The sequence below is a fragment of the Panthera uncia genome (genome assembly GCF_023721935.1).
Source record: "Panthera uncia isolate 11264 chromosome C1 unlocalized genomic scaffold, Puncia_PCG_1.0 HiC_scaffold_4, whole genome shotgun sequence".
Classification (NCBI taxonomy): Eukaryota; Metazoa; Chordata; class Mammalia; order Carnivora; family Felidae; genus Panthera; species Panthera uncia.
In genome coordinates this window covers 13,237,533-13,261,733 of record NW_026057585.1, presented here as the reverse complement: position 1 = coordinate 13,261,733, position 24,201 = coordinate 13,237,533, and the positions used below count along the sequence as shown (strand labels likewise).

At 49.7% G+C, this 24,201-nt stretch overlaps 2 protein-coding genes across 7 annotated transcripts in view; both read right to left on the bottom strand.

Annotated features, from left to right (window-relative positions):
- Positions 1 to 1,269: 1,269 nt before the first annotated feature.
- MYBPHL (myosin binding protein H like) lies at positions 1,270 to 18,745 on the bottom strand. Of its 2 annotated transcripts, XM_049616646.1 has the most exons (9): positions 16,105 to 18,745; positions 7,276 to 7,364; positions 6,520 to 6,715; positions 6,166 to 6,305; positions 5,863 to 6,022; positions 5,624 to 5,760; positions 4,322 to 4,508; positions 3,123 to 3,168; positions 1,270 to 1,945 (listed from the first exon to the last, which is right to left on the bottom strand). In XM_049616646.1, the coding sequence occupies exons 1-8, from the start codon at positions 16,355 to 16,357 to the stop codon at positions 3,158 to 3,160; spliced, it is 1,173 nt and encodes a 390-aa protein (XP_049472603.1). In that variant the 5' UTR covers positions 16,358 to 18,745; the 3' UTR covers positions 1,270 to 1,945; positions 3,123 to 3,157. The 2 variants fall into 2 exon arrangements, with proteins under 2 accessions (XP_049472603.1, XP_049472602.1); XM_049616645.1 differs by lacking the exons at positions 1,270 to 1,945; positions 3,123 to 3,168 and having other exon boundaries at positions 3,746 to 4,508.
- Positions 18,746 to 18,913: 168 nt separating this feature from the next.
- The window catches only part of SORT1 (sortilin 1), a 67,439-nt gene continuing 62,151 nt past the window's right edge, over positions 18,914 to 24,201 (bottom strand). For all 5 annotated transcript variants that reach the window (XM_049616639.1, XM_049616640.1, XM_049616643.1 and 2 more), the window contains exons 18-20: positions 24,031 to 24,137; positions 23,632 to 23,755; positions 18,914 to 23,415 (exon numbers count right to left, since the gene is read on the bottom strand). In XM_049616639.1, the coding sequence (XP_049472596.1) occupies positions 23,401 to 23,415; positions 23,632 to 23,755; positions 24,031 to 24,137 (246 nt within the window). In that variant the 3' untranslated portion in view covers positions 18,914 to 23,400. The remainder of the gene's footprint in view (positions 23,416 to 23,631; positions 23,756 to 24,030; positions 24,138 to 24,201) is intronic.

Below are 24,201 nucleotides of genomic sequence, written 5' to 3'. Positions count from 1 at the left end.
CAGAGGTCTAACTGATCCTTAGGGCATCGTAGCTGGGTGTATTCCACTCCTTCCTGACCCCGGCCCTGCTTCAGCTGAAGGGAGGCCTCCTGGCCATTGTGTCCCCGACTAGCTGGCTCTGGACTCTGGTCCCCCTCTCTCCCCAACCTGGCAGTTGCAGCAAGGGGTCCTGCAAGGGCATTTGACTGTACAAATAATTTGTGTGGCTAGTTTCTCAGTTTTCCCAAGATGCTACATAACTAGTGACATTCTGGATGCGTGGAAAAAGTTAATCATGACATATAATGGATGCCTTGGGGGGCATTGGGGCATTCTCATAGTGCTCCAGTTGAGAAAGGCTGGAATAGACATTTGCCTCAGCTGAAAATAGACCTTTGGTGTGAACAGAAAAGCCTGTCTCAGTTTTCTCAGCCGAAACACACCCTCCTCCTCTTCAAAGCCTTGCCTAAGATTTACTGCCTCCTAGCGGTCTTTTCTTCCTTACAACCCATGATCCATGATCCCACCCCCCAGACCTGCTACAGTTGAGCGTCGCTTGGGTGAAAGAGATGAGAGGAAAGAGAGAAAGCTTGAAGTCAGGCAGACCTGGTTCCAATCCTAGCTCTGCTAACTTACCAGCTTCGTGACTTGGAGCAGCTTATGAACTTCAACTTCCCCATTTGGAAAATAGAGATTAAAAGTGATAAAGCCTGACGTTCAGTGTCTGATGTCGAGAAGACTATTTCAGTTACGTGCTACTGTGTAACAAACCACCCTAGTATTTAGGGCTCAAAACACCAGATCTCATGATTTTACAGTTTGATTTTACAGACAGTCGTGCCAGGAGGACCTGTCTCTACTCCATGACCTCTCTACTCCAGTCCCAGTGGATTGGACTTGACTAGCGCTGAAAGGTCTCAGGCAGCCACACGTATCTAGGGCTATGGTGCTGGCTGTCAGCTGGGATGCTGGGTTGTCCTGCATGCAGCCTCTCATAATTTGGAAATCTGTCCTGAGATTCAACTACTAGACCTCTTAAGGTCTAGGCCCAGACTGGCACAGCATCACCTCCACTACATTCTTTTGGTTAAAGCAGGTCACATGGTCATCCCAGATGCGAGGGGAGGGGAACAGACCCCAACTCTTTGGGAAGAGCACGATGCCCTTGCTAGCCAAGATGGGGGGAACTGTTGCTATCTTTTGCAGATTCCATTACAGAATGGCTTTAATATCTTACTTGTTATGAGAATGAAAGCAAACATGTAAGCAAGAGCACCTCACCTTTATTCTTTCCCCAAGGCTTAGTGAGACTCTGCTCCAATTTCTTCAGTGTCTCCCAGCCCTCAAGTCTTAGTGCTTCGTCTTTAATTAGCTATGTACGTATATGTGTGTTCTGGTGTCTGCATCTCTGTGATGGATGTGCATCCTCTTTTCCAACTTATACTGGAAAGATCAGAGAGGAAGAGACCAAGTCATGTTCAGCACCTCTTTCAGCACCAGGCACAGGATAGAGTTGAACTTAGCTCTGTCATAGACTCTAAACAAGAGGACAGTGTTAGAAACTTCTGTGGAAGAGAATGTGGATATAAGAAGAAAGAGGAGGGGGCACCTGGGTGGCTCAGTCAGTTAAGTGTCTAACTCTTGATTTCAGCTCAGGTCACGATCTCACGATTGGTGATAGTGAGCCCCATGCCGGGTTCTCTGCTGACAGTGCGGAGCCTGCTTGAGATTCTCTCTCTTTCTCTCTCTCTGCCCCTCCCCTATCTGCACATATACACTCTCTCTCAATAAACAGACAAACAATTTTAAAAAACGGATTCCAACTTTCTAAATGGTTTTCCCATATAGAAAGGCTCAAACAGATGGACACTTCTGCACTGAGGATCCACACGTTTATTTAGATTAGTCCAAAGCAGATGTTGTGCTGGAGCTGCTTAAGGACACAATCTCCCCACAGTCAGGCTTCCTGGAGGCACAGAAAAGAGAAGGTATGTTGTGGCTCTAACAGCAAACAACCAGTGCACACCCAAGACGCTGAGGCAATTCTCCTCACGGTCCCTGGGTCCCATGCTATGAATTCTCTCCTTACCCTGCTTTGTTGCTGTGTGCTGGCTGAGAGAGAGGTAACAGGGCAAGTCCTGACACAATATAACATTAACACAGAGAGGGAACTAAGGCATGGCCAGAGAGCTATCTTTGCAAGCCAACTGGCAGAGAGAGCTCTCTTGAGAAATGTGGACTTTTAATGCGTCCCTGAGGGTTTCCATTTGATCTATATCAATGATGGGCTCAAATAAATGGCATCTGGGATGGTGTTCATTCTGTTTTCATCAGCCAGGAACTGCAAGTCCCAGGAGACATTGGGAACTGGTTCTCCCTAATTCTCCCATGAGCTGCTCTTTCACCCCACTCATTAGTTCGTGCACAGCATTTCTACTGTGAGTGATTTAGAATCTGAAGAAGCTATCAAATTTTAAACGATGATCTGAGTTGTCCTTTGCCAGTAATGTGCTGCTTGGGACCACATACCCGCATGTTCAATTATTACTGACCTATGATGATAATGGTGGTTTTCTTCTCTCAGAAGGGAAGGAGTCCACAAACTTCAAAGTAAAAAACAAGCAAATGAATCTGTTTCTTACCATGCTTATGACACGGCGGTAGAAACAGTTAGCAGGAGCAGCTTCCTGTCTCTTTTTCCACACTGCTGCCGCTTGGTGGTGGTGACCCACCTCTACTCCTCTACTCTACTGGCTGTTCCCTTGATGCCTTTTCTTATAGCATCTGCCCACCTCCCTTCACTGAGCCCCCTTACACTTGGATAGATGCTATCACTCCTTTCCAGAGGACCATTAGATTTAATACCTATCATCACTTTGAGTACAGAAAAAGGACATGACAAAAGTAGTACCAACTATGGTAAAGTCCTTCCATGGAGATGATAGTATTAGCTTACAAAAAAAAGTGGTTAAAAGGAAAGTAGTTATCAATGACTGCATGGTCGAAAGGCTTAGTTAGGAATACAGATATGTATTCAGATCTGTATTCTGTATACAGATATGTATTCCTAGCTAACACTAACAGATTCAACACTAACTGTAAATACAAAATGCTCTATTCAGAAGCCCAGTCCCTCTCCTTACCTTTGTCAGAGTTGCCCTAATCTTCTTTGGAAGCCTCAGTGAGGAGCTGCAAGAATTCAGACATTTCTCAGAGTTAGCATCTCAGAAATTTCTGGGAAACCTTTTTTTTAAAAAAATTTTTTTTAACGTTTATTTTTGAGACAGAGAGAGATAGAGCATGAACGGGGTGGGTCAGAGAGAGGGAGACACAGAATCTGAAACAGGCTCCAGGCTCTGAGCTGTCAGCACAGAGCCCGACACGGGGCTCGAACCCACGAATTGTGAGATCGTGACCTGAGCTGAAGTCGGACGCTTAGCCGACTGAGCAACCCAGGTGCCCCTAAATTTCTGGGAAACCTTCTTGTGGAGCATTGGGAAGGGATATACTTCTCATGTTTTTTGAGAGTCCATTATGTAATTAGGAGTCCACACATGGGGAAGAATAGGGCATGTAATGGCCCATTCATTCCTGATTCATGCTGTGCACACTTAGAGAGTGCCCACTGTGTCAGAAACTGGGCTCATCACCGGGGGACAAGTGTGAATCAGGCTGTACCTGCCCTCACAGTGCTCATGGGTTAAATGAGAAACAAATCAGTAAATGGGCACTTATGTAACAATATGTTAAATGCAGTGATGGAGATCTGAACAAGGTGACAGGCAGAGATAAATGAATGAATACTTTAAAAGAGGTATGGGGGGGGGGGCGGTGCCTGGGCAGCTCAGCTGGTTAAGTGTCTGATTCTTGATTTGGGTTCAGGTCATGATCTCATGATCCTGAGATCAAGTCCCACAAGGGGCTTTGCGCTGAGCCTGGAGCCTGCTTGGGATTCTCTCTCTCTCTGCTTCCTGGACTGGGCCGAAGACTGTATAAAAGAAAAACGGTCTGAGTAAGGGAAGGCTTGGGCTCTTCCCACCACAGTGCCGACTCCTCACTTAACCAATACTGGGAATCTTGGGGGGAGCTGATCACCACCTTGTGCTTCAGGTTTCTCCTTTGCAGAATGGAAATAGCCATTCTTTCTATATTACAGAATTATGCTGGAGAGAAATAAGATATTGGATAATAAAAATGGCCCTTCAAATACATCCTGATGATGACGGTGCCCAGTGCCGAGAGCACGTGAAGGGGAAGCCAACCAAACCCTTCTCCATGCAGGCTTGTGGCTCTGCCCCTGAATTTTCCAGCTGTGGAGAGAGGGTATGAGTTCTGCCCTTACCTCTCACATCCACCCGACAGTCCACAGATGCCTCCCCCAGGGGGTTAACTGCCTTGCAGGTGTAGATGCCCCCATCAAAGGGACCGGGCTTGCGGATTTCGAGAGAGCAGATTCCCAGGTGAGTGAGGGCTCGGTACTTGGGGTTGCCTTGGATATCCATCTTGTTCTTCAGCCAGATGATCTTTGGCTGCAAGATAAAGGTGAGGGGGCCAGCATGGGAGTGGTGAGAAAGTTCCCTATTCCTTACATTGGGGGAGGGGTTCCCTTACTGGTATCCTCAAAATCCTCCCAGGCTCCTTCTGTTGGTTGAAATGAGCACCTGAAACCTTGCCTTGTTCATCAAGTATTCCTGAGTAGAAAAAAGGTAGGACCTTCTGTTCTTTCCCCTTCCTAAGCACCGGGCCTCAGAATCCCCTCTTTTTGTATGTTCGTTGTTGAATCATTCATATTCTGTTCCCACTGTTGGCTAGGGAGTCAGTGTTGTCCCTTCTGGTTACAAAGTAGTTTCTAGAGTGGGCTTATTGATACCCTCTTTCTGAGATGTAGTACTCTGGCCCAGGACTCCTATGCAAAAGGTACTTGGTAAGGTTGTTAGGTTTTTTAAAATTTTATTTTAATGTTTATTTATTCTTGAGAGAGAGAGAGAGAGAGAGAGAGAGAGAGAGAGACAGAGTGTCTCTGCTCAGGGGATGGACAGAGAGAGAGGGAGACACAGAATCCGAAGCAGGCTCCAGGCTCCGAGCTGTCAGCACAGAGCCTGATGTGGGGCTCGAATTCACGAACTGCGAGATCATGACCTGAGCTGAAGTCAGATGTTTACTGACTAAGCCACCCAGGCGCCCCCTTGGTAAGGTTGTTAGTGATGTTTTATGCGGTGTAGTGTACAGAAGTAGTGACTAGATCGGAAGTAGACTTGCTCAGGGTTATGGCCTCAACTCTAGACAGCTGGTAGGCATATGGCCCTGAGCAGGTGAGGCGTGGTGGGTGACTAAGGAGAAACCAGTGGGACTCCATCACCTCTGCCAGAGAGACAACTTGAAGCTCATGCCCAACTGCCAGCAGATCGGCAAGTGATCTTCGCAGAAGAGGAGCAGACACTAAAAGGAAAACTGGAAACATCATCCACGTCAGCCTGTCTTGGACTCTAAGTGCCCTAGCTGTTCCTAACCTACGTAACCTGCGGTGGAAGAGGCGGGCGATGGTGATGGGAACACATGTTTTAGAATGCTCTCCCACGTAGCGGAGGTGAGGGCAGGAGCAGGGAGCAGCACAGCACGGCCACCATGCAGAACTCCTGCTTACCTTGGGGGAGGCGCGGACGCAGCAGAAGAGCTGGGTGTCATAGCCCATGACCGTGGTGCAGTCTGCCAGAGGCTGGGTGAACTTTGGGGCTTCAGAGAAATCTCGCTGTGCAAACCCCCCAGTCTTGCGAAGCGTAGCTGAGGAGACCGAGAAGGGCCCTGCTGTAGTGCCTGAGATCCCCCACCCTTCTTCAACTCTCCACCCTCCACCCTTCCCAGCTCCGAGTCTCTGCGCCCCACCTGCTTTCTGGATGTGGGCAAGGTCAGCAGTGATGGGGGCTGTCTCACTGAGCCCACACTGGTTCTCAGCAAAGACTCGAAATGCATAGGAGTTGCCCACGATGAGGTTGGAGACTGTGAAGCTGGTGCGGTGATAACGTTCCAGCACCGTGAACCACAGCTTTGGGGGCCCAAGAAGATGCCGTGAATGAGATGCCTGTTTTGTGAACTCACTCCACCTCGGCTCACCGCGTGGAGGTAGCAGAGCCCCATTCCAGAACGTGTGATTGCTCCCTCCCCACTCCCTCCCTAGCTGCGCCTCACCCCAGATTTTGTGTCAGCCTTCTGCACGGTGTATCCGAGGAGTGCCGTGTTGCCTGTGTCTTGGGGAGGTGTCCACTCCAGAGTAGCATTGGAGCCCCAAACATCCACCAACTTGATACTCTGAGGAGGGCCTGGCCTCTCTGAAAGGGCCAAGCATGGCAGTGGGCAGGGTACGGCTCACATATGCATGGGAATCACTTCAGGGGTGCCCTTCCCCTTCTCTGCTCAGCTATGCCCCCCCTCACCCACCACTGTGCCCCACACTCGGTGTGGGGAGTCACCCTGGCCTCCCCAGCTGTCTGTGATGGCTCCTCTAGCCTGAGGACCAACTCGCTCCCACTCCCCCTACTGTACCGATCACCAGGATGTCAATGGTGGCAGTGGCCTCCAGCTCGCCCAGCCGCACGCTGAGCTGGTAGCGACCTGAGTCAGCACGTTGGGCTTCTCGGATGAAGAGGATGGAGTCCCGCTCCCCATTGCGCACACTCACACGGCTGGCATCCAAGGCACAGCCATCATGTGTCCAGGTGGCTTGAGGTTTGGGTTTGCCCTGAGAAATGGGAGTAAGGCGCTGAGCAGCCCCAAGAGACCTCGTGACCCTCCCTGCTGCAGTGGGGACCAGATCCACCCCACGTCCACATGGTGACTGGACTTGCAACTGTGAATGCCTTGAGTTAGAAGTTCGCACACTGTCCCAGGGGACCTGCATCTTTCAGCAACAGCTGAAAGGATGTGGAGGAAGGAAGGGGTTTGGCTTTGAGTCTCCTGCCCTCTGAGAGTTTAGATCACCCGAGGCAGCTGGGGCTAACAATAGCTGTCTAAACTCCCGAGAACCCTCCAAACTGAGAGCTCCCAGACCTCTGCTGACCAAGGGGCAGAGGTTAGCCTCAGCGGGTCACGTGGGGCCACGCCCCACCCCATCCCCCCCTCAGGAGTGCAGAGGGAAGAGTCGTTCTGCCCCAGACTTCTGGTGACTTGGCCCCGTCCACTCCAGGCCAGGACAACTTCCCTACTGCTAGCAGGACTCTCAGTATCTGTTTCCAGATCAACACCCTGGCCTGGTCCCGGCCCGGACCCAACACGGAGTCAGCTCGGGGCCAGCATGCTTACCTGGAATGGGATTAGTAGGTTCACGGTGTCTCCGACCTTCCGGATATAGGTCTGCCTCAGGGCTCGAGGTAGCCAGATCTTGGGGTGCTCTGAATGATAGAAGGAGAGAGAACAGTGGGTGGTGAGCCTCCTGTAGTGTAGGCACAGAGCTCAGAGGAGGTGGACACTGCACCCGGCTGTGCTCCATGGGCAGACGCCCCAGGTGCTCGGCAAATCAGTCCTCTCCTAGGGGATGGGAAAATTGCTCCCTTCGTCTCGCTGGAATTTTGGGATGAGTGATTGGCTGAAATATCCTCTGGAGAGCATTCAGGTCTTGGCAGAAAGCACTGGAATGTGAGCCTGACGCTTACTTCTTTTAATTTGTAATGCTAAGCTACTGACTCTTCATTAACCGAGATTTCCTTTTTCTGTTTGTGCACAGACTGGTCCAGCCTGTGGGGTTTGCCTTTCTACCCCATTTCTGCATTTGTCCTCAACAGCACTCCATTTATCAAAGCCACTTTCAATGTTAGTCTGGACCTCCAAGCATCAGCCCTGCTTCCCAGTTTGAGGCCACACTGGAGGAGAAAGTTTTCCACTCTGCAGGCAGAGTCAACACCCTGGACCCACCGGGACAGCAATGACGTCACTGAAGAGGGAGCTGGTGTCTGGGTCCCTTCCTCTGTGTGGCTATGCTGCGTGGACGCCTGGGGGTGCTCTTCCAGTTGGTGGAGGATCGCTTTGTACCAACAGACTCTGGGAATCTGGGAAAACTAGGCCACCCCTCCCTGCTCTTTGATGTTCCAGGCCTGTTCCAGTGAGTCGAGGGATTAGTTTATGTCCCTTGGCTTCCAGGATGGAGGCAGGAGACGCTCAGGAAAAGTGCTGAGTGTGAGGTTTGGAAGACGACCAGGTGTGACCGCTTTCCTCTCCGGATGTCTTGGGCTGCCTCGGCTGAGAAAGTGCAAACATCCCACCTGGTTCCCTTGGGGGCCTGGCTGAGACTGCACCATTTTCTAGCTTTCTCGGGGCTCCTGTCTCCTTCTTCCTCAGGCAGACAGTCGCCTGTTGCTGTTGTCAAAAGTGGAATGTGACAGCGCCTCATTCCTCACTACCTCCCCGGCCTCTCTGCACAATTCTTTTGTGGAGTCGTAAAAAGCCTCATCCAGGTCACTACCGAGGCAAACAGCACCACTGCGTGATAGTGGGCTGTAAACTTTCTGATAACGTAACATTTCCCCACGATACATTCCTGAGCACTCCACTCCACGGTCTGTGTGTTCACTTACAAATTGAACTGTTTAAATATGTACATTATGCAATGCAAACTTTTGAATGGTGAAATTTAAAATACAGTACGTAGGGGTTCTACTGTGTTCTTCCTACACGTCAATTTGTCGCCCACTGTTTAGAGAGCAGGAACCTCCTTCCCATGGTCTGCCCTGTCACCACCCCGAGATCACTTTTTGCCTTTGGAAATAAATATAAACACAGATAGCGCACACTGTCCATTTTTATTTATCTAGTTTCCTTTTTCACTGTGTGGCTTATGTTTCCTCCTGGGCTGTGCTTCTTAGACTGCACCTCACCCACCCCTGCCCCTGGCAAAAGCAGGAACGAAGTGACACGGGGCCTCCTCAGGTGCTCTGAGCGGCTGGCCTGCCTGTGTTGCTCAGGGCCTGGCGCCCCAGTAAGAATGCGGCGACAGCGATGGAGCCCCAGGCGGCTGGGCGACACTTCTCTGGTTGCCCTCTGTTCGACTTTGGAGGTTTGGAAGGGGGCGGGGCACGAAACACAGAAGAAGCATTTGTGTGATGTGTTCCTCTCCTGTGGCCCTCTCGGCAAGCGACCAAGGAGTTGAGAACGAGCGGATATGACTTAAGGGTTTTGTGAAAAAAAGAGGGTGGCAGTTGAAAAGGAGGGTCAAAACCTCATCTTGTTGGGCTTGGTTCCCCACTGTTGGATGAGGAAATAGCCCTTCACACTTGCTGGAGAGAGGGCTGGAGAGAAGCCGGCTCTGCTGTCCCCTGCATATGCAGAGGGAGCTTGATGAGCGCCAGGATCAAGAAGACAGGGAGGAAAGGGCTCGGAGAGAGAAACACACTTGTGAAGTTGTGCTGCCTCTCCGTCTAGAAATGTATGTCCAAAGGGCCTGTTCTCTGAGCACAGCATACCTGCCCCCTTACCTGCCCTCCACTGTCCACCTGGGCCTGCGCACCTTGTCAGGGCTCTGACAGTGATCTTGCTCTTAGGAGGAGGCAGCAAAGAGGGGAAGGCAGAGGGATACCCTCAAGAATTGAAAAGGTTGAGGCGAGGAGACCAGCCTCACAACTGGAAGATATGTTGTCTGAGTTCTGCTCTGCTTAGAGCTCAGGTGGGGAATGGGCTTCTATAGAGGGGTGCATGCCCACTGATCTATTTGTGCCCACTTAGTGTTTCTCTTGTTTCTTAGAGAGATACTTTGGAAGATGTTAGCATTGGTTCACCTGAACTAAGGAGAACAATTACAGAAATAATTTTATGTGGAACATAAATTAAGATGGTGGTATTCATGGGGCTCCTGGGTGGCTCAGTCGGTTAAGTGTCTGACTTCGGCTCAGGTCATGATCTCACGGCTTGTGGGTCCGAGCCTCGCATCGGGCTCTGTGCTGACAGCTCGGAGCCTGGAGCCTGCTTCAGATTCTGTGTCTCCCTCTTACTCTGCCCCTCCCCTGCTTGCAGTCTGCCTTTCTCTCTCTCAAAAATAAATACACATTAAAAAAAATCTTTTTTTAAAGATGGTGGTATTTGGAGGAAGATGAGCAGAATGGCCCAGGGTCCAGAAGGGATCCCAGCGGAGGCAGAGACAGAGGAGAAGGGCCCACAGCTAGCATGGCAGTCTCTTCCTCCCTGGGGGGCGCCTGTGCTAGTTCTTTGTTTGTAACTGGGATTCCCTGACAAGACGTGAATTGATAGGGGACAAAATTAAGTTAGTAGAATGCTCTGAATCTGAGGCTTAGTAGGTGAGGATTCTGCTCTCAGCAGGCTCCCAGACCACAGTGGGGCGGGGGGGTGGGGAGGAAGGAGGACAGGCTTGGGCAAAAGCAGCTGACAGTGCAGGAGGTGGCAGGAGACAGTGTGGCAGCTGCAGGTGCCCAGGCAGCGGCACACTCCCTCCCAGCTCAACCTGGGCCCTCGCCCTTTGCTAAGAATGTTAATTGGAGGGCTCATTTGGGGCATCTCTTTTCACACATCTGCAGTCAGGAGAGGTGTTAATTGTACCGACCTTGGGGAAACATGGCTTTTCCCTGAAGCCCAAGGTCTTTCTCCTCCTCAGATGCCAGGAGAGATGTGAGCCAAAGACTGGAGCCCTAAAGCACAACCTAGGTTTTCTTTCTTTCTTTTTAAATTTTTTAAATGTTTATTTTTGAGAGACAGCGAGCAAGCAGGGGAGGGGCAGAGAGAGAGAGAGGGACACACAGAATCTGAAGCAGGCTCCAGGCTCTGAGCAGTCAGCACAGAGCCCGATATGGGGCTCGAACTCACAAGCAGTGAGATCATGACATGAGCCGAAGTTGGACACTCAGCCTACTGAGTCACCCAGATGCCCCACAACCTAGGTTTTCTAAGACCAAGTTTGAGACAGCCACAATTTGGTTTTCTCCCTTCATGGAGTGTAGGGGAAAAGGCATTTTGAAAACAAAAAGTCCTTTGAGAGACATTGGCTTCTGACCTGTGGGGTCATCTTTCCCTCAGACAGAATGTGGTCTAATTCTTTCTTTAAAATGAACAGAGAGGGGCGCCTGGGTGGCTCAGTCAGTTAAGCTGCCGACTTTGGCTCAGGTCATGATCTTGCGGTCCGTGAGTTCAAGCCCCGCATCAGGCTCTGTGCTGACAGCTCAGAGCCTGGAGCCTGTTTCAGATTCTGTGTCTCCCTCTCTCTGACCCTCCCCCATTCATGCTCTGTCTCTCTCTGTCTCAAAAATAAATAAACGTTAAAAAAAAATTTAATTAAAAAATAAAATAAAATAAAATGAACAGAGAAGGAGACTACTTAAAGTCCAAAGATCTTGACTCCTCTTGATTAGAAATTTCCTCTTAATTCTACCCTAATTTCATTCTGCTGAAGTTTATGCCCATTTCCTTACTCTGTGCTCATGGGGAAACAGATGTTCATATTCTCTCAAAATTTCCCTTGACACAGTTAAAGCCTGTCCTCCAGCAGTTCCTGAAGTGTCATGTAGTTCACACTGATGTTATTACTTATGGCCTGGAGAGTGAAGGAACAAGACAGACACATCGAAAGAAGGGAGGGAGCTGTGTGTGTGTGTGTGTGTGTGCAAGTGTGAGAGATAGAGTGTGTGTGTGCATGAATGTGTGTAAGGGGGTGAGAGTATGCGCATGTGTGAGTGTGTGCTCGGGCCTGTGTGAGTGAATGGCTACCCATACAGGGCAAATGCACAAGGTGAGCGATGGCTTTGAAACAGGCTGTGGACTTGGCCTTATTAGAAACTTGCCTGGAGGAAGTCACAGGAAGGGTGACCTCCGAAGTACCTTGTGGGACAGGAGTGTCACCTTCTTGAAGACGGTGAAACTAAGGTCAGGAAAAAACAGAAGCACATAGAAACAGGCAACTGCTGTCTGAGAAGATCTGCCACCCTTCCTTTGGGGTGGTCCTCCCCATCACGCTTGCTGTGTGATGGCCACTCTCTCCAGTGCAGTTCCAGATCTTCGTGATCTCAACCCCCCCCCCCCCCGGCCCCCGCTTCCAGTCCCTGCAGGGCCCCTCACGTCTATGCCCACCCCTCTTCCAGCACTGTCGTCCTCTCTGGCTCTAGCCCCTGGTTCCTTTCGCCATTCTCTAGCTGAGTAACTGCAGCCCCTGTAATCTGAATTTCAGGTGCCTCACTCTCTCCTCACCTCTACGACAGAGGGTGGCTAACTGCCTGCCCAAATGCATACTGTCTCTTCCACAGTGTAGCACCTTCTGGGAAGGGGTTGCCCTGGCCCCCTCGCTATAGGACCATCAGACTAGCTCTTGCCAATGAAGTGCAAGTGGAAATGATGAGAATCACTTCTGAGCCAAGGCCTTCAAGAAATGCGTTCTCTACATCCTCTTCTGTTAGCTGCAGCCGCGTGGCTGAGTACAGGGCCCTGAGGCACAGCAGAGCCACAAGAGGGAAGAGGCCTGGGTCCTGGAATCATTGCATGGAGAACGGTTTTTAATAGAAATAAATAGAAACAGAAGCTTTTTCATAGAAATAAACATCTATTGTTTTTGAGTCTTCAGTTCTGAGGCCTCTTTGTTACATCAACCGGCAAACCCCGACGAGCACAGCCTCTGCCCCTAGAGTGCTCCCCTTCTGCTGCTCCAGCTACCAGCCATCCGTCAGCACCACTGAGACCTCTGATCCCCTGTCTTCCTACCCCTTCACTCCCTGTCACCCTCTCTGTTACCACTCTCTCTCCCACCCACCTTAGATTCCAGTCATTACACTCCCTCCCTTGTGTCCCCACTCAAATTCCTTACTCCTCTTTTTCTCCACTGCACTCTCCTAGCAATGGCCAACCCCAGTGACATGCTTTCCACCCACTCAGTGCCCACATCCGCACGCTGGGGAAAAACACAAGCGAGGCTGACGGTAAGCTGATGGCCATGAGCAGTGACTACTAACTCCAAATGGCCCCTGGCAGTTCTAGTCCACTCTGCCTCCTATTCTCCCAGGTGACTATTGGGTACCTCCCTCTTCTAAAACCTCCATACCTTCTCCCTCGTCCTCATCCTTAGTTGATGATCTTGCTAGTGTCTCAGGCCTGCCTACAGCCTATTCTTAGCTCAGCAGCTAGAAGAATCCTTAAAGCCTATAGCTGACCATGTCAGTTTCTCACTTAAAACCCTGCCCAGGCTGCCCACCAGTCTCAGAGTTGAACCAGTCTTCACAAGCGTCCTGCTACCTCTCTGCCGGCAAATCTACCATTCTCTTCCTCACGCTGCCACAGGCCCAGTGGCCCCAACCCATAAGGCACACACTCCTGCCTCAGAGCCTTTGCACAGACTGTTCTCTCTGCATGGAAGACATTCCCTCCAAGTATCTGCATACATTGTTCTCTCATCTCCTTTCAGTTGCTGCTCAAATAGCACCTAATTAATGGGACCTTCACTGAATATCCTGTTTAAAACTGCCGACATGTTTCCCACCCCCAGCACTTTGTGCCCTCCCTCTCTGCTTCATTTTTCGGCACAGCGTTTATCACATCTGACATCTTACATATTTTATTTATTTATTATCTATCTCCTTACACTAGAATGTAATCTCCACAAGGGGAGTTATTTTTGCCTATTTTTATTTCTTTAGCAGTGTGTGGCACATGATAGGCATAAAAGAAATATTTGTAGGAGGAAGAAAGAAGATAGGAAGGATGGAGGAAAGCAGGAAGAAGGAAGAAGGAAAGGAAGGTTGCTCCCACGCATGGGCTCCAGCTTCCCAAGGCTGGAAGACACAGAAGAGTTTGGATTGAAAAGAGATGCAGTTATTCTGAAAGCAGCAGCTGGGCCCTTCCTCTGGGTCTCAGGGTCTCCTCTTCTCCATGGCAGGGGTACAGTCTGCCCCCCAGCCTCCCACCCAGCGCTGCCTGCAGGACCCAGTGCCTCCGTACAGTGCTGAGGGGAGACGGAAACTTGCTTCCCAGTGCCGGCCGCCTACATCTGCTCATCTTGTAGCCACATAGCAGGCTTTCCTGACTAAAAGCTCATGTTGGCCAGTTACAATTTATTTTGACGTTGCAAATGCATGTCTGCCCCTGGTGCCTGCTCCGTTTCCTGTGCACACGCACGCTCGCTGCAGTGCTCCTCCGGGTCCGGCAGTGCTCCCCGTGAGGTACAGGAGGGGTTAAGAGGAAAAAAAGACCTTAGAGCTCACGGGAACATAGGGACCATCTAGGGTGGGTCCATGGCACCCTGAAAGACCTTTGAATGGGCTTCAGGGGTTCTGTGGGCCCCCTGAACATTTTCTAAGCATTTTTCCTGGGATAAGATTCTACAGATTTCATCAGATTTTCCTAGGGGTCCACAGCCATCAAAAGGTCATCCTTCAATTTACAGATGAAAAAATGGGAGCCCAGAGAGGTGCAATGACTTTCCTAGGGTCACAGGACAGAGCTAGGACCCTGTCCTCTCTAAGCAGATAACAGATGCAAACATATTTTGCAAACTATCACAAGCACTGCTTACCTTGACTGACCTCTGGGATGCTAATGAGTGGAGCTGCTGGCGGGGGGTGGTGAGGCTGCACTTGGGGCTGGCCGGGGGCTGTCAGGAGCAACGGCCCAGAGTGCCCACTCACAGCCAGAGGGAGGAGCATGGCGAAACCGATGATGACCTCCCCCAGGGTCTTATGGAGGGAGACCAGCCGAGTTGGGAGTCAGCAGTCCCGGCTCTCACTCTCTCTCTGCCTGTGTCGCTTATTCTCTGGATCCTTACGGAAGAAATGGTTTTCTGTCTCAAGACCATCCCAGCCTAGTGTGCTCACAATAACTCTGCTCCCCTACCTCTTCTTTTTCAATGGAAGGAACTCAGCTGGCTCTCTCCCTGTGACATTGAAACAGCTCCTGGAAACCCAGCGCCTCCCGTGAGGATGACGAGTGGCAGCCAGCTTTCCCTACTCAACCCTGTTTGCAGGTAGAACTCTGTCTTCACCCCTAACTTGGAAATATCTTATTATCTACTCACATTGTCATTTGGCCTCTTCCCAGGTACTTAGGGTCACCTCAACAGTCCTCCTAACCCCCTACTAGGTAGACACTAGTAATTACCATTTTACGGAGAGGAAATTGAAACTGAGTAGTTGGTTAGCTTGTCCAAGGGCACAAAGCTGCTGGAGGCAGCCTGGGAATTGAGTCTAGGTCACAGTGTCTTCTCCTACCGCTCCCTACCCTCGGGTTTCATGTGTTTCTTGTTTGTGGTCTCTGCATCCCCTGCACTTAAGATGTCGAGGGGCCAAAAGTAGAGACTTTGTGCAGGTAACTGTCTTAAATGTTTGAGGCAGCCCCCGTGGTTCCTTCTGCCGGTTACTGCACATGAGACGGGAAACGCCTGGCTCCTGCCTTCCACCTCTGGTAGGCCAAGCCAGGCACCGTGGGCGACACCCCAGGTGAACATGACAGAGGCCTCAGCCAGGGGCAGCTGGGGAGTGGGTGGCTGGGCTGCTGGCAGGGAACCTGGGACTGGAAGGGGCGCCCACCACCTCCTGGCTCAAAAGCGCCTCTTCGCTTAGAGGCTCAGAGAGACCACTGTGGAAGGGAGGCCAAATGCTTCTCCTGGATGGGCTCTGCTTCCATGGAGCTCAGACCTGAGAGGCTGGGATTTTCCATGGGAGCCAGCTGGGGTGTTGGGGTAGGTTCTGGACCTGTGGCACTGCCAAGGGAGAGGCAGAGTGTCATGGACCGTTCACCACCAGCTTCTCAGTTGCTGTAAGCTTTTCACTGCCCTCTTCTAAGCCAGATGGCCACCATCTCACCCCTCAATCCCTTCCTGGCTGGCGTTAGTATATATCAGGTCCTCAGTCCCTGGGACAGACATGTTATTAAAGGTAAAAATATAAACAGATCAGTTTTAGTCACTGGAAAGCGTCACATACACCATCCCCTGGCTTCTCAGCTAAAAAGCACAAACCTAGCAAAGACACATGAGCAGCAAGTAAGAATCCACCAAGCAAAGGGGTGGGGGCTCCAATGAATGCTCCCCCACCCCAGGCACCAATCCCATGAAGCTTCCCTCTGCACAAACCTGAGGAGGTACAGTCAGGGGGTGAGGGATATCCTCCCCGACTCCTACCACCCAGCCGCCCCACCCTTCCCAACCCCACGGGTCACCTTCTATAGGGGACAGGAGCTGGGGAATGGGGCTGCCGGCCTCCTGTCGAGGTGAAGCTGGGGGTCCTTCTGCATCCGCTGGGCTCGTTTCTTTCACCTTCAGTGTGGATCCTGAGGAGGCCACCTCGGGAGCTGTGGCTGCCTCCATGCTGGGCTGCCCGGAGGCTGGGCTCCAGAGGGAGATTTTCACTGTTGGTGGTGAGGGAGGGGCTAAGCACCTGCTCTCCAGCCTGGCCTCCGGGGTCCCAGCCATGGGCTTATGTAACTGGCCTGGCCTTTCCCCACCCGGCTACTCCCAGCAGAAGGGCTGAAGTAGGGGCTGGGGAAGAGAGGGAGATCAGACAGCAGCCCAGAATAGCCGCAAGAGGACTGAGGTGGCCCGGCTCACACAGCCCGGGGGTGGGGTGGGGGTGGGTGTGGTAGGCTTTGAGCTTCAAACAGCTCCCCTGGCCCTGCACACAGATCATACAATGGGGCTCCTGGCTTAGCAGGCTCAGCGGTTCACACGCACACCTTTCACCTTTAACGGCCCCTCTCTCTGTGCCGTGTTCAGGGAGCTGTAAAGTCTTGTCAACTCGCCCTTTTCAGGGTCTGTCCCCATCCCCTCCGCCACCCCCCTAGTGGTGGGGAAGGTAGAGTCTGCCCTCTGGAGCTGGACTACCTGGACTCACTTTTGGCTCCATCACCAACTAGCTTGTGCGACTTGCCACACATCACAGTCTCTCTCAGGTCTGTTTCCTCATCTGTAAAATGGAGACGGTAATGCCCATAGGGTGGTTGTGAGGATTAGAAGAGGTAATCCGTGCAAAGTGCTTAGCAGAGTAGAGCGAAGTGCTTGATAAATGGGAGCTATTTTTAGGTTGGGCCAGCACGTGGCCCTCTGAGAGCTCCCTTGCCTCTGAGATAAAGTACCAGTAAAGCGAGAGGCAGCAGTGGTGGAGGGGAGCCAGGGGCATGAGGTCAGAGTATGTGTGTGTGACTTCGGGCAGGGCTACTCACTCATTAGCTAGGTGACCCTGGGCAAATCACCGAGTCTGAACCTCAGGGCTCTGAAACCAGAGATGATGATGCCATGACTGTGTTGAGGCTAAAATGCTAATAGTCGAAGGAAATGGCCAGAGCATAGGAAGTGTTATTCTATACTAAGTGTTATTCTATAATAAGTGTTATTCTATTCTATTCTATTCTATACTAAAGGTCCTATAGGATTTCTAGGCTTACCAAGCCATCATTCTACACGTTCTGTACTGCGTCCAAATGGTTTCCTATCATACCCTCACTTTCTTTGCTCCGGAAACCAGCATCCCCTTTGTGTGTGTGTGTGTGTGTGTGTGTGTGTGTGTGTATGTGTGTGTGTGTAGAAAGACTTTATTTTTAGAGCAGCTTCAAAGGGTTCACAGCAAAGTTGAGTAGAAAGTACAGAGTTCCCATATACCCCTTCCTCCTTTCCACCACCTCTTTTATGGGGAAAAAAAAAAAAAAAAAGAGTGTGGTTGAATGGATGAGCTCCTTACTCATTTCTTCCCTCTAGCCCTCAATTTAGAGACAGAGTCGATAGGATCCCAGGAGCCTGTGCTACAATGGAAACTGCCCTTTGCAACTTGTGTAGGGGCTGAGGCCAGGAAAGCTAGTAGACACACTTCTGGCCCAGGAACCTATTTATCAGGAGCTGGGATGGCCGAGAGGGAGCTGTGTGGCTGGACCTCTGAGGCTGCACTTGGTGCCACATCAGGATTCGTGTGAAGGTGGCTGCCCGATTTCTTTTGCCTGAGCCAGCCAACAACTTTATAAGTACAGAGTTCCGACATCAGGAGACTCCAAAACCCCCTTTTTCCACCCTACTTAACCCATCCTTTGGTGAAACTGGTCTAGGCTTTCAGTCTAAGCCCTTTGTTGCAATAGAGGTGTAAAGAATCAAGGTAAAAATGGAGACTCTTAGGGTCTGTCCATTATGAAGTCTAATTTAATGAGTCTAGGTGGGGTCTAGGAATCTGCATCAGAAAAAGCAACCTTAGTGATTCTGGTAGTCTTAGGACACTAGGTTAGATAGACTTGTTGAAAATAAAATTACATACATAATCTCCTAGGGGAGGAACTCTTACGCCAGGTGGCGGGGCTCCTTAGAAGCAAAATCTTTTGCCTCTTCAGCTTCAGATCATGATGTCAGAGTAGGTATTCATTGGAAATATCACCCAAGATGGCAGACTGAGAAGCAATTTTCAAGGCTCAGCTAAAGGTTCAAGGGAGTTGGGGAGGAACCTCTCCTAAAAGATAAGTTTGGGGAGAGAGGAAAGCGGCAGCTCTTTGAATGTCCTTAAATGAAATGGACCAGGCAGGCTAGGAGTAAGAACAGCAAGAGAAACCTGAGAGGGGCAGGGTTGTTGTCTGTCAAACCTGCCTGAAGGAGCATCTAACTCAGGAGAGTCATTCTATGCCGCTGTGTCCAGAAGGAAGAGTGCAGCAGTGTACTGAAAGGGTGTGTGGGGTGTGAGACCGAGAAAGCTGGCCCCACAAATACCCATGGGAGGTAGACTTTTAGGAGCGTAAAGAACAAGAAAAAACTAAGGAATCCCCTGCAACTTACGTAATACCTCTCATGAGACAAATGCACAGTCCTGCCTCTTTTACTGGCTTATTCTCTGGTGGCTGGAGTTTGATTTTTGAGGCTAGAAAACTGGAAAATCTACCATATTAACAAACTGTACATATTAACAAACTATAGCTTAGTCATTTCAACAGGTCAGGTAACAAAGTCCAGTCTGTTTTATTTCTAACCCAAATATTGCAAATATACAGAAAATTACCAGTACAAAGTTAAACACATCCAGATTTATTTACACAATGCTAAAGAAATTTGAGTTTGATTTCCGTTTTGTGGAATTTTGTAATGGGGTCTGGCTTTTGTTGTGTAACTGACATGGGTCACTGAAACTTGATTATCCCACCCCACATGCAATTTTCTGTCCCAAGGGAACAGAAAACTTGGGTTTTTAGCGCACATGCAGTAATGATGTTAATACTGCTTTACACTTTAGTAGGAAGGTAGCTGTCCCACAACTTGGGGAAGGGGCAGAGAAGTTATAGGACAGGGAGGGACCACATGCTCAGAAAGGGGACAAGAGACAAGAAAGGGTTGAACAACAGGCACATGGGGACCCTGAGCATTTCTGTGCATGAGGATAAGGAGGGTACGACCAAAACCCTCCTTCCCTAGACGTCCAAACATGGGAGGTGGGCAGACTCATCGGGGAACATTCAAGTCACCCGACCACAAACTGAGGGCATGCGGAGGATGAGAATGTCATGAAAGATTTGGGACACATCAATAAATCATTAACATGTACACTATACAGTTTATACATGTATATATGTACATATATATATATATATAAAGGTACAGATTAGTTTATGTTATTCTATATAAACAAGGATGCTTAAGAATGTACTGGTGTGAAAAAAATGCATACAGCAAGTTGTTGAAGACAGTTTCAAATTAATGTTCTGATTCTTACTGTTATAATGAGACATAACCAAGGAATCAACATGGTCCTGCTATTTCAATCATCCTTCATGAGGGCAAGGCCCGGGCTCTGCTCGGGCAGGATGATGCTCCCAGAGCTGCTGGGCAAACGGGCAGCAGATGAAACGGAAGGTCTGGCACCTGCTGAGCGCCAGTGCTGGTAAGTCTGGCCCTCCCTATCGCTCCGTCATGTGGCAAGTCTTACACTTTGGTTTTGTTCAAAGGACATTTAAGTCCATGTTTATTTCCCTGCTTGCGGCAAGGCAGTAGCAAAATTGAAAAGCTGAATCTCTTATTTTAGTAGTTCCAAGTATCCAGGGTGAGGGGTGAGGGGAATGTACCAACAATGGGCAGGATGAGCTCTAAACCACTGTATATAGAAGCAGGGCTCTTTAGAGCTCTCCTGAAGGGAAAGAGAACCTCCCATACTTGGATGATTTGCCTAAGAAACAGAGAACTGACTGAAGCTCCGGCCAGCCCTCTCTGTACCCTGGTATTGTGACCAAGGCCACGGAAGAACCGGCTGCGCTTTATAGAGCCGGTGCAGGAGCTGGAGGTGGCCAGCACGTGACTCATCTGTCAGGGATGAAAGGCAAGCTTGGGCATGTAGAGGCCCAAAGGCAAACCTAGGAATTAGAGAGGTACACACTGGAAAGCCTAGTTAGAGGCAGATGGCAAGTTCTCAATTTCAGTTAGAACTAATCTACTGAATCTCCCGAGCCCAGCTTAGAACTGCCAGAACCCTCCAAACACTTTTGATTCTTCAAAGTGGTGTTCCCATTCAATCACCAGCCTAGGTATATGCATCCCTGGTCTCTGGACCCACTAAAAACCAAGAACCCCCCCTTAGGTCCAAGACACCTGTCACAGGTGAGGGATGGTGAATTCTCTACCTGAATTTAAAAGCCCAGACCACTCTGGACAGTCTGACATGTCCAACTTATCTTACAATGCTAAATGCTATCACTGAAACCTCCAGCAATAATCTCTCCTGCTACCATCAAGCCTGGGATTTTATTACACAATGGTAAGCTATACTTTACGCAAAGATAATGCTCCTAACCTAACATCAGTAGAACAAATTAGAACTTGTCTTCCCTCATAAGCTATCATGGATTTAGGCTGTTATGCTTTCTGGCTGAGGGCATACATTTCTGAGTAAGCAGACTGATATGGAAAGCTAACTAGCCAATGAAGGGAATGAGCCAAGCTTGTTGGCAGTCCTCCAACCAAAGGGAACTAGCTAGCTAGCCGGCCAGGGCCAAGCAAACAAGGAGAATGGAGAGGGGTGGCTCATCAAGGGAGATCCCATGCCCGCAACGAGGTGAGGGGCAGTTTCTAAACACATATTCAAAATCACCATTCATTTGTGTTTTCAGCCGTGAAAAACAGAAGAACAAGACTTGCCGTTTACCAAGGTGACAAAAAGGCTTCACACGCTGCTCTGACAGAAATGCCACTGACCCTTCTCCTAAAGAACAGCAAATCATCCAGAAGAAAGAAGCCCTTCCCGCTCCAGGTATCCAGCACCTGCACGCATAACAAGGTAGCGAGCCCTGAAGACGGCCAATGGCCAACCGGCACTGCTCATCACACACAGGGGCCCTGGACAATTTACTCACTTTTTGTACCTCAGCTCCATCCCCTAAAAATGCGTATTACAAACCCCTGCCTTCAAAGGAAGAATCTCACTGAGGTTCAAATGACATACTGCGAATGAAGTCCTCTGAAAGCTGCCAGGTTTTACAGAAATCCCAGATACCATCACAAGCAAAGAGCTTTAACCATACTTGGTTACAGAATACTAACTTTCCTACCATCCTAAAATGAATCAGAGAAATACTGCATACTGGCACAGGTACTCCAATGGGTAACATGTATATGCCGTGGGGAAAAGGTGTGCAGAAGTGGGTCTTTTCTGGGCATCAAATTCACTTTGGACAGGAGGTGAGGGTGTCTGGGACAAAGGCTGACACTTCATCGTTTGTGAGCTGGTCAAATGAATGAGCTTTTCCTAAAAGACCAGTGCTCTCTAGCTCAAGCAAATATGAATCCTCTTCACAAAAACTGCCCTAACTTTATTTTCTAACTAGGGCTCCCTGACTCATTTAATTTTCCTGCAGCTTCACAGTCTCTAACCTTCTCCATCCACCCCCTCTCCCACTTTCCCTGCTGCTGTTAATCCATTCTGGGGAGGAGAGAACACGGCCATCTGCTCACTCATTCTGACAAAAGTTAATTTGGCACATTTACTTTTTTGTGACTTTAGAGCCATAAAATGAACGAGCAGCAAAATGGCAGTTACCAAAGAATGTCCCAATCATAATTACTGGGTGAAACTGTGGCCAGCACAGTAGGGATGCTAAGACCAAGCTTGTACCATGCTATATTCCTGGCGAGCAAACATCCAAGCCATATGAAAACTAACTACTGCAGCTCGCCGCTACTATATGGCCATCTTCAAATCCACCTCACTACATTCTACCGTGAACTTAATTTGAAAAGTGTCAAATGGAAAATTTCCTTAAATTTAAAATACGAACCTAATGTATCACATAAAACATCACCTACACTGGAAGTGTGTCTTCAGTTGGTTTGGCCAAAAGTTTCACGGCAACAAATTCCTTGGCAAAGCTGGGAAAAATGGGTGAGGAGGAGAGCCTGGTAATAAAGTCCTGATTTTCAAAAAAAGAGCCTATAAATCTGAAAATGTGTTTAGTCCTGGCTCCATGTACGACAGCAATCCAAGAGGAGGCACGCAAGTAAACGGCCATCCTGATGATTCACCGCCGTGCCAACAGGTGGCAGAGGACATGGAAGACTGTGTGATGTTCAGTCCGTAGGGGCCACACCGGGTGCCCTCCCTCGGCTCTAGCAAAGAGGTCACTTGGCCTGGGCAGACATCCGGGGCAAGCCCTAACCCTGTCCTTGAGCAAATCCACTGGCACAAACATGAAGCACGGTTGGAAAGATCTTGGAAGAAGCAAGAATTTGTCCTTTAATAGGTGCTAAATCTAGTCAATTCTCTGCTGCTCCCTTCTTCCTGCCCCAAGTTAAAAATATTGCCCTTTAAGTTTTCCTGATTTAGTGTCTTAGAAGCACATGGTTAAGTCAGTTGTCAAAGGGCAACTGACAAGGGTATACTCCCCGATTAAACAGGGGAAAAGAAACACCACTGTGGTCTACGGTCCCCAAAAAAGAAAGAAAGAAAAGGCAGGGTGTGTGTGAGGAGCTGGTGTGCAGTGTTCTTGGGGCAGGGCTGTCCCTGGCCGGGGAAAGGCTGCCCGGGCCGTGCCAGTCATTGCAGCCTCCAAGTCCCTCTCCGCAGCTGCTTTGTGTCGCCGGCAGAGCCCAGGGACAGCACCGGGTGCGTTGTGAACATTGATGCTGGGGTTGGCAGGAGCCCTGAAGCAGGCGCCATGCAAAACATGCGAGAGTGGGGTTAGTGAAATGTTCCCTTCTGATTCCATTTCGTTTCCCTTAAAAAACAAAAACAAAACCAAAAGAACCCATACTTTGCAAAAAGAATTTGAAATAAAAAGTTAAAGAATTAAAAACTTCCCCCCCCTTCTCAGGGCCAATTATGAGAGTGTTTAGGGTCCCTCCCCCCTGCCCTGCATTTCTTTAGTGAAGGTCCTTTTGGCTTTGGTGGAAGCAGCAGAAACAGAGCTGGGTCCCTCACAATGGGAAATTTATTCCCCCCATTCGGAGCCACAGGGAGTGTGAGAGGTACTGCGGTTCCATCATCTGTCCTCGGTCCCAGCTCCTTGGAGGAGCTATTCCAGGAGGTCCTGAGAAGAAAAACAGAGACCGTATTATTTACACACTAAAAAGTTCCTATTTTGAAAGTTATGACCTAGTTGCTGGGCTGGCCAACTCTCACAGTCATTAAGTTGCTGCTTCTGGCTTTTACCCTCCTTTGCCTCAGTCAGATCTTGATTATAAACAGAAAAAGAAACACTCCTGTTTTGTACTTGTGGCCCACCCCTCCGGAAGAAATGGTTTACCTCATCTGAGTCGTCGTGATAGCCGCTCTTGTTAGTGTGGGGGGCTGTGTCCAGAGCGTCCACGCCATCCACACCATTGGCCTCGGCATGTTGCTGAAGCACAGAGTATCGATGCACCAGGAACCTGGGGGTGGAAACATCTGTGAGTCCTCATGCGGTGAGGATGGATGCGTTTCTCACAGGACTGTGGATTTTCCGAGTTTTATATGTTCACAGAATGAGTCATACATATACGCTCCTGGTCGGCGTGTGGAAAATATAAATTCTGATTTGGGCCTCCTGCTTTAGGGACATCACTTCAACGAGCTAGTTTTTGCCCAAGAGCAAACTCAACCGTGCGCCCTTGGCTGACTCTGTGGTTTGAATTCAGTACCTCTGACTGACTTCCATGCTCCTTACCTTCCCCCACACACGTATTTCTTCACGAGGAGCACCCCTGCTACGACGGTGACCAGCATCAGTCCCACGGTGGCCAGGATGATTGGAACAGAATTGGACTTGGAATTCTTGATAAATTAAAACACAAACAATTTCAGGTGTGCATATTCTAGGACTGAATTCAAGGAGACT

Bases quoted from the DNA above. Each gene is read 5' to 3' on its own strand.
- MYBPHL (XM_049616645.1), bottom strand. From the start codon at position 16,357: ATGGCTGGGACCCCGGAGGCCAGGCTGGAGAGCAGGTGCTTAGCCCCT. The intron at 6,306-6,519 runs GTACAGTAGGGG...TGGCCCTTTCAG, and splicing joins CATTGACATCCTGGTGATCG to AGAGGCCAGGCCCTCCTCAG. The intron at 6,023-6,165 runs GTGAGGCGCAGC...GGGCCCCCAAAG, and splicing joins AGGCTGACACAAAATCTGGG to CTGTGGTTCACGGTGCTGGA.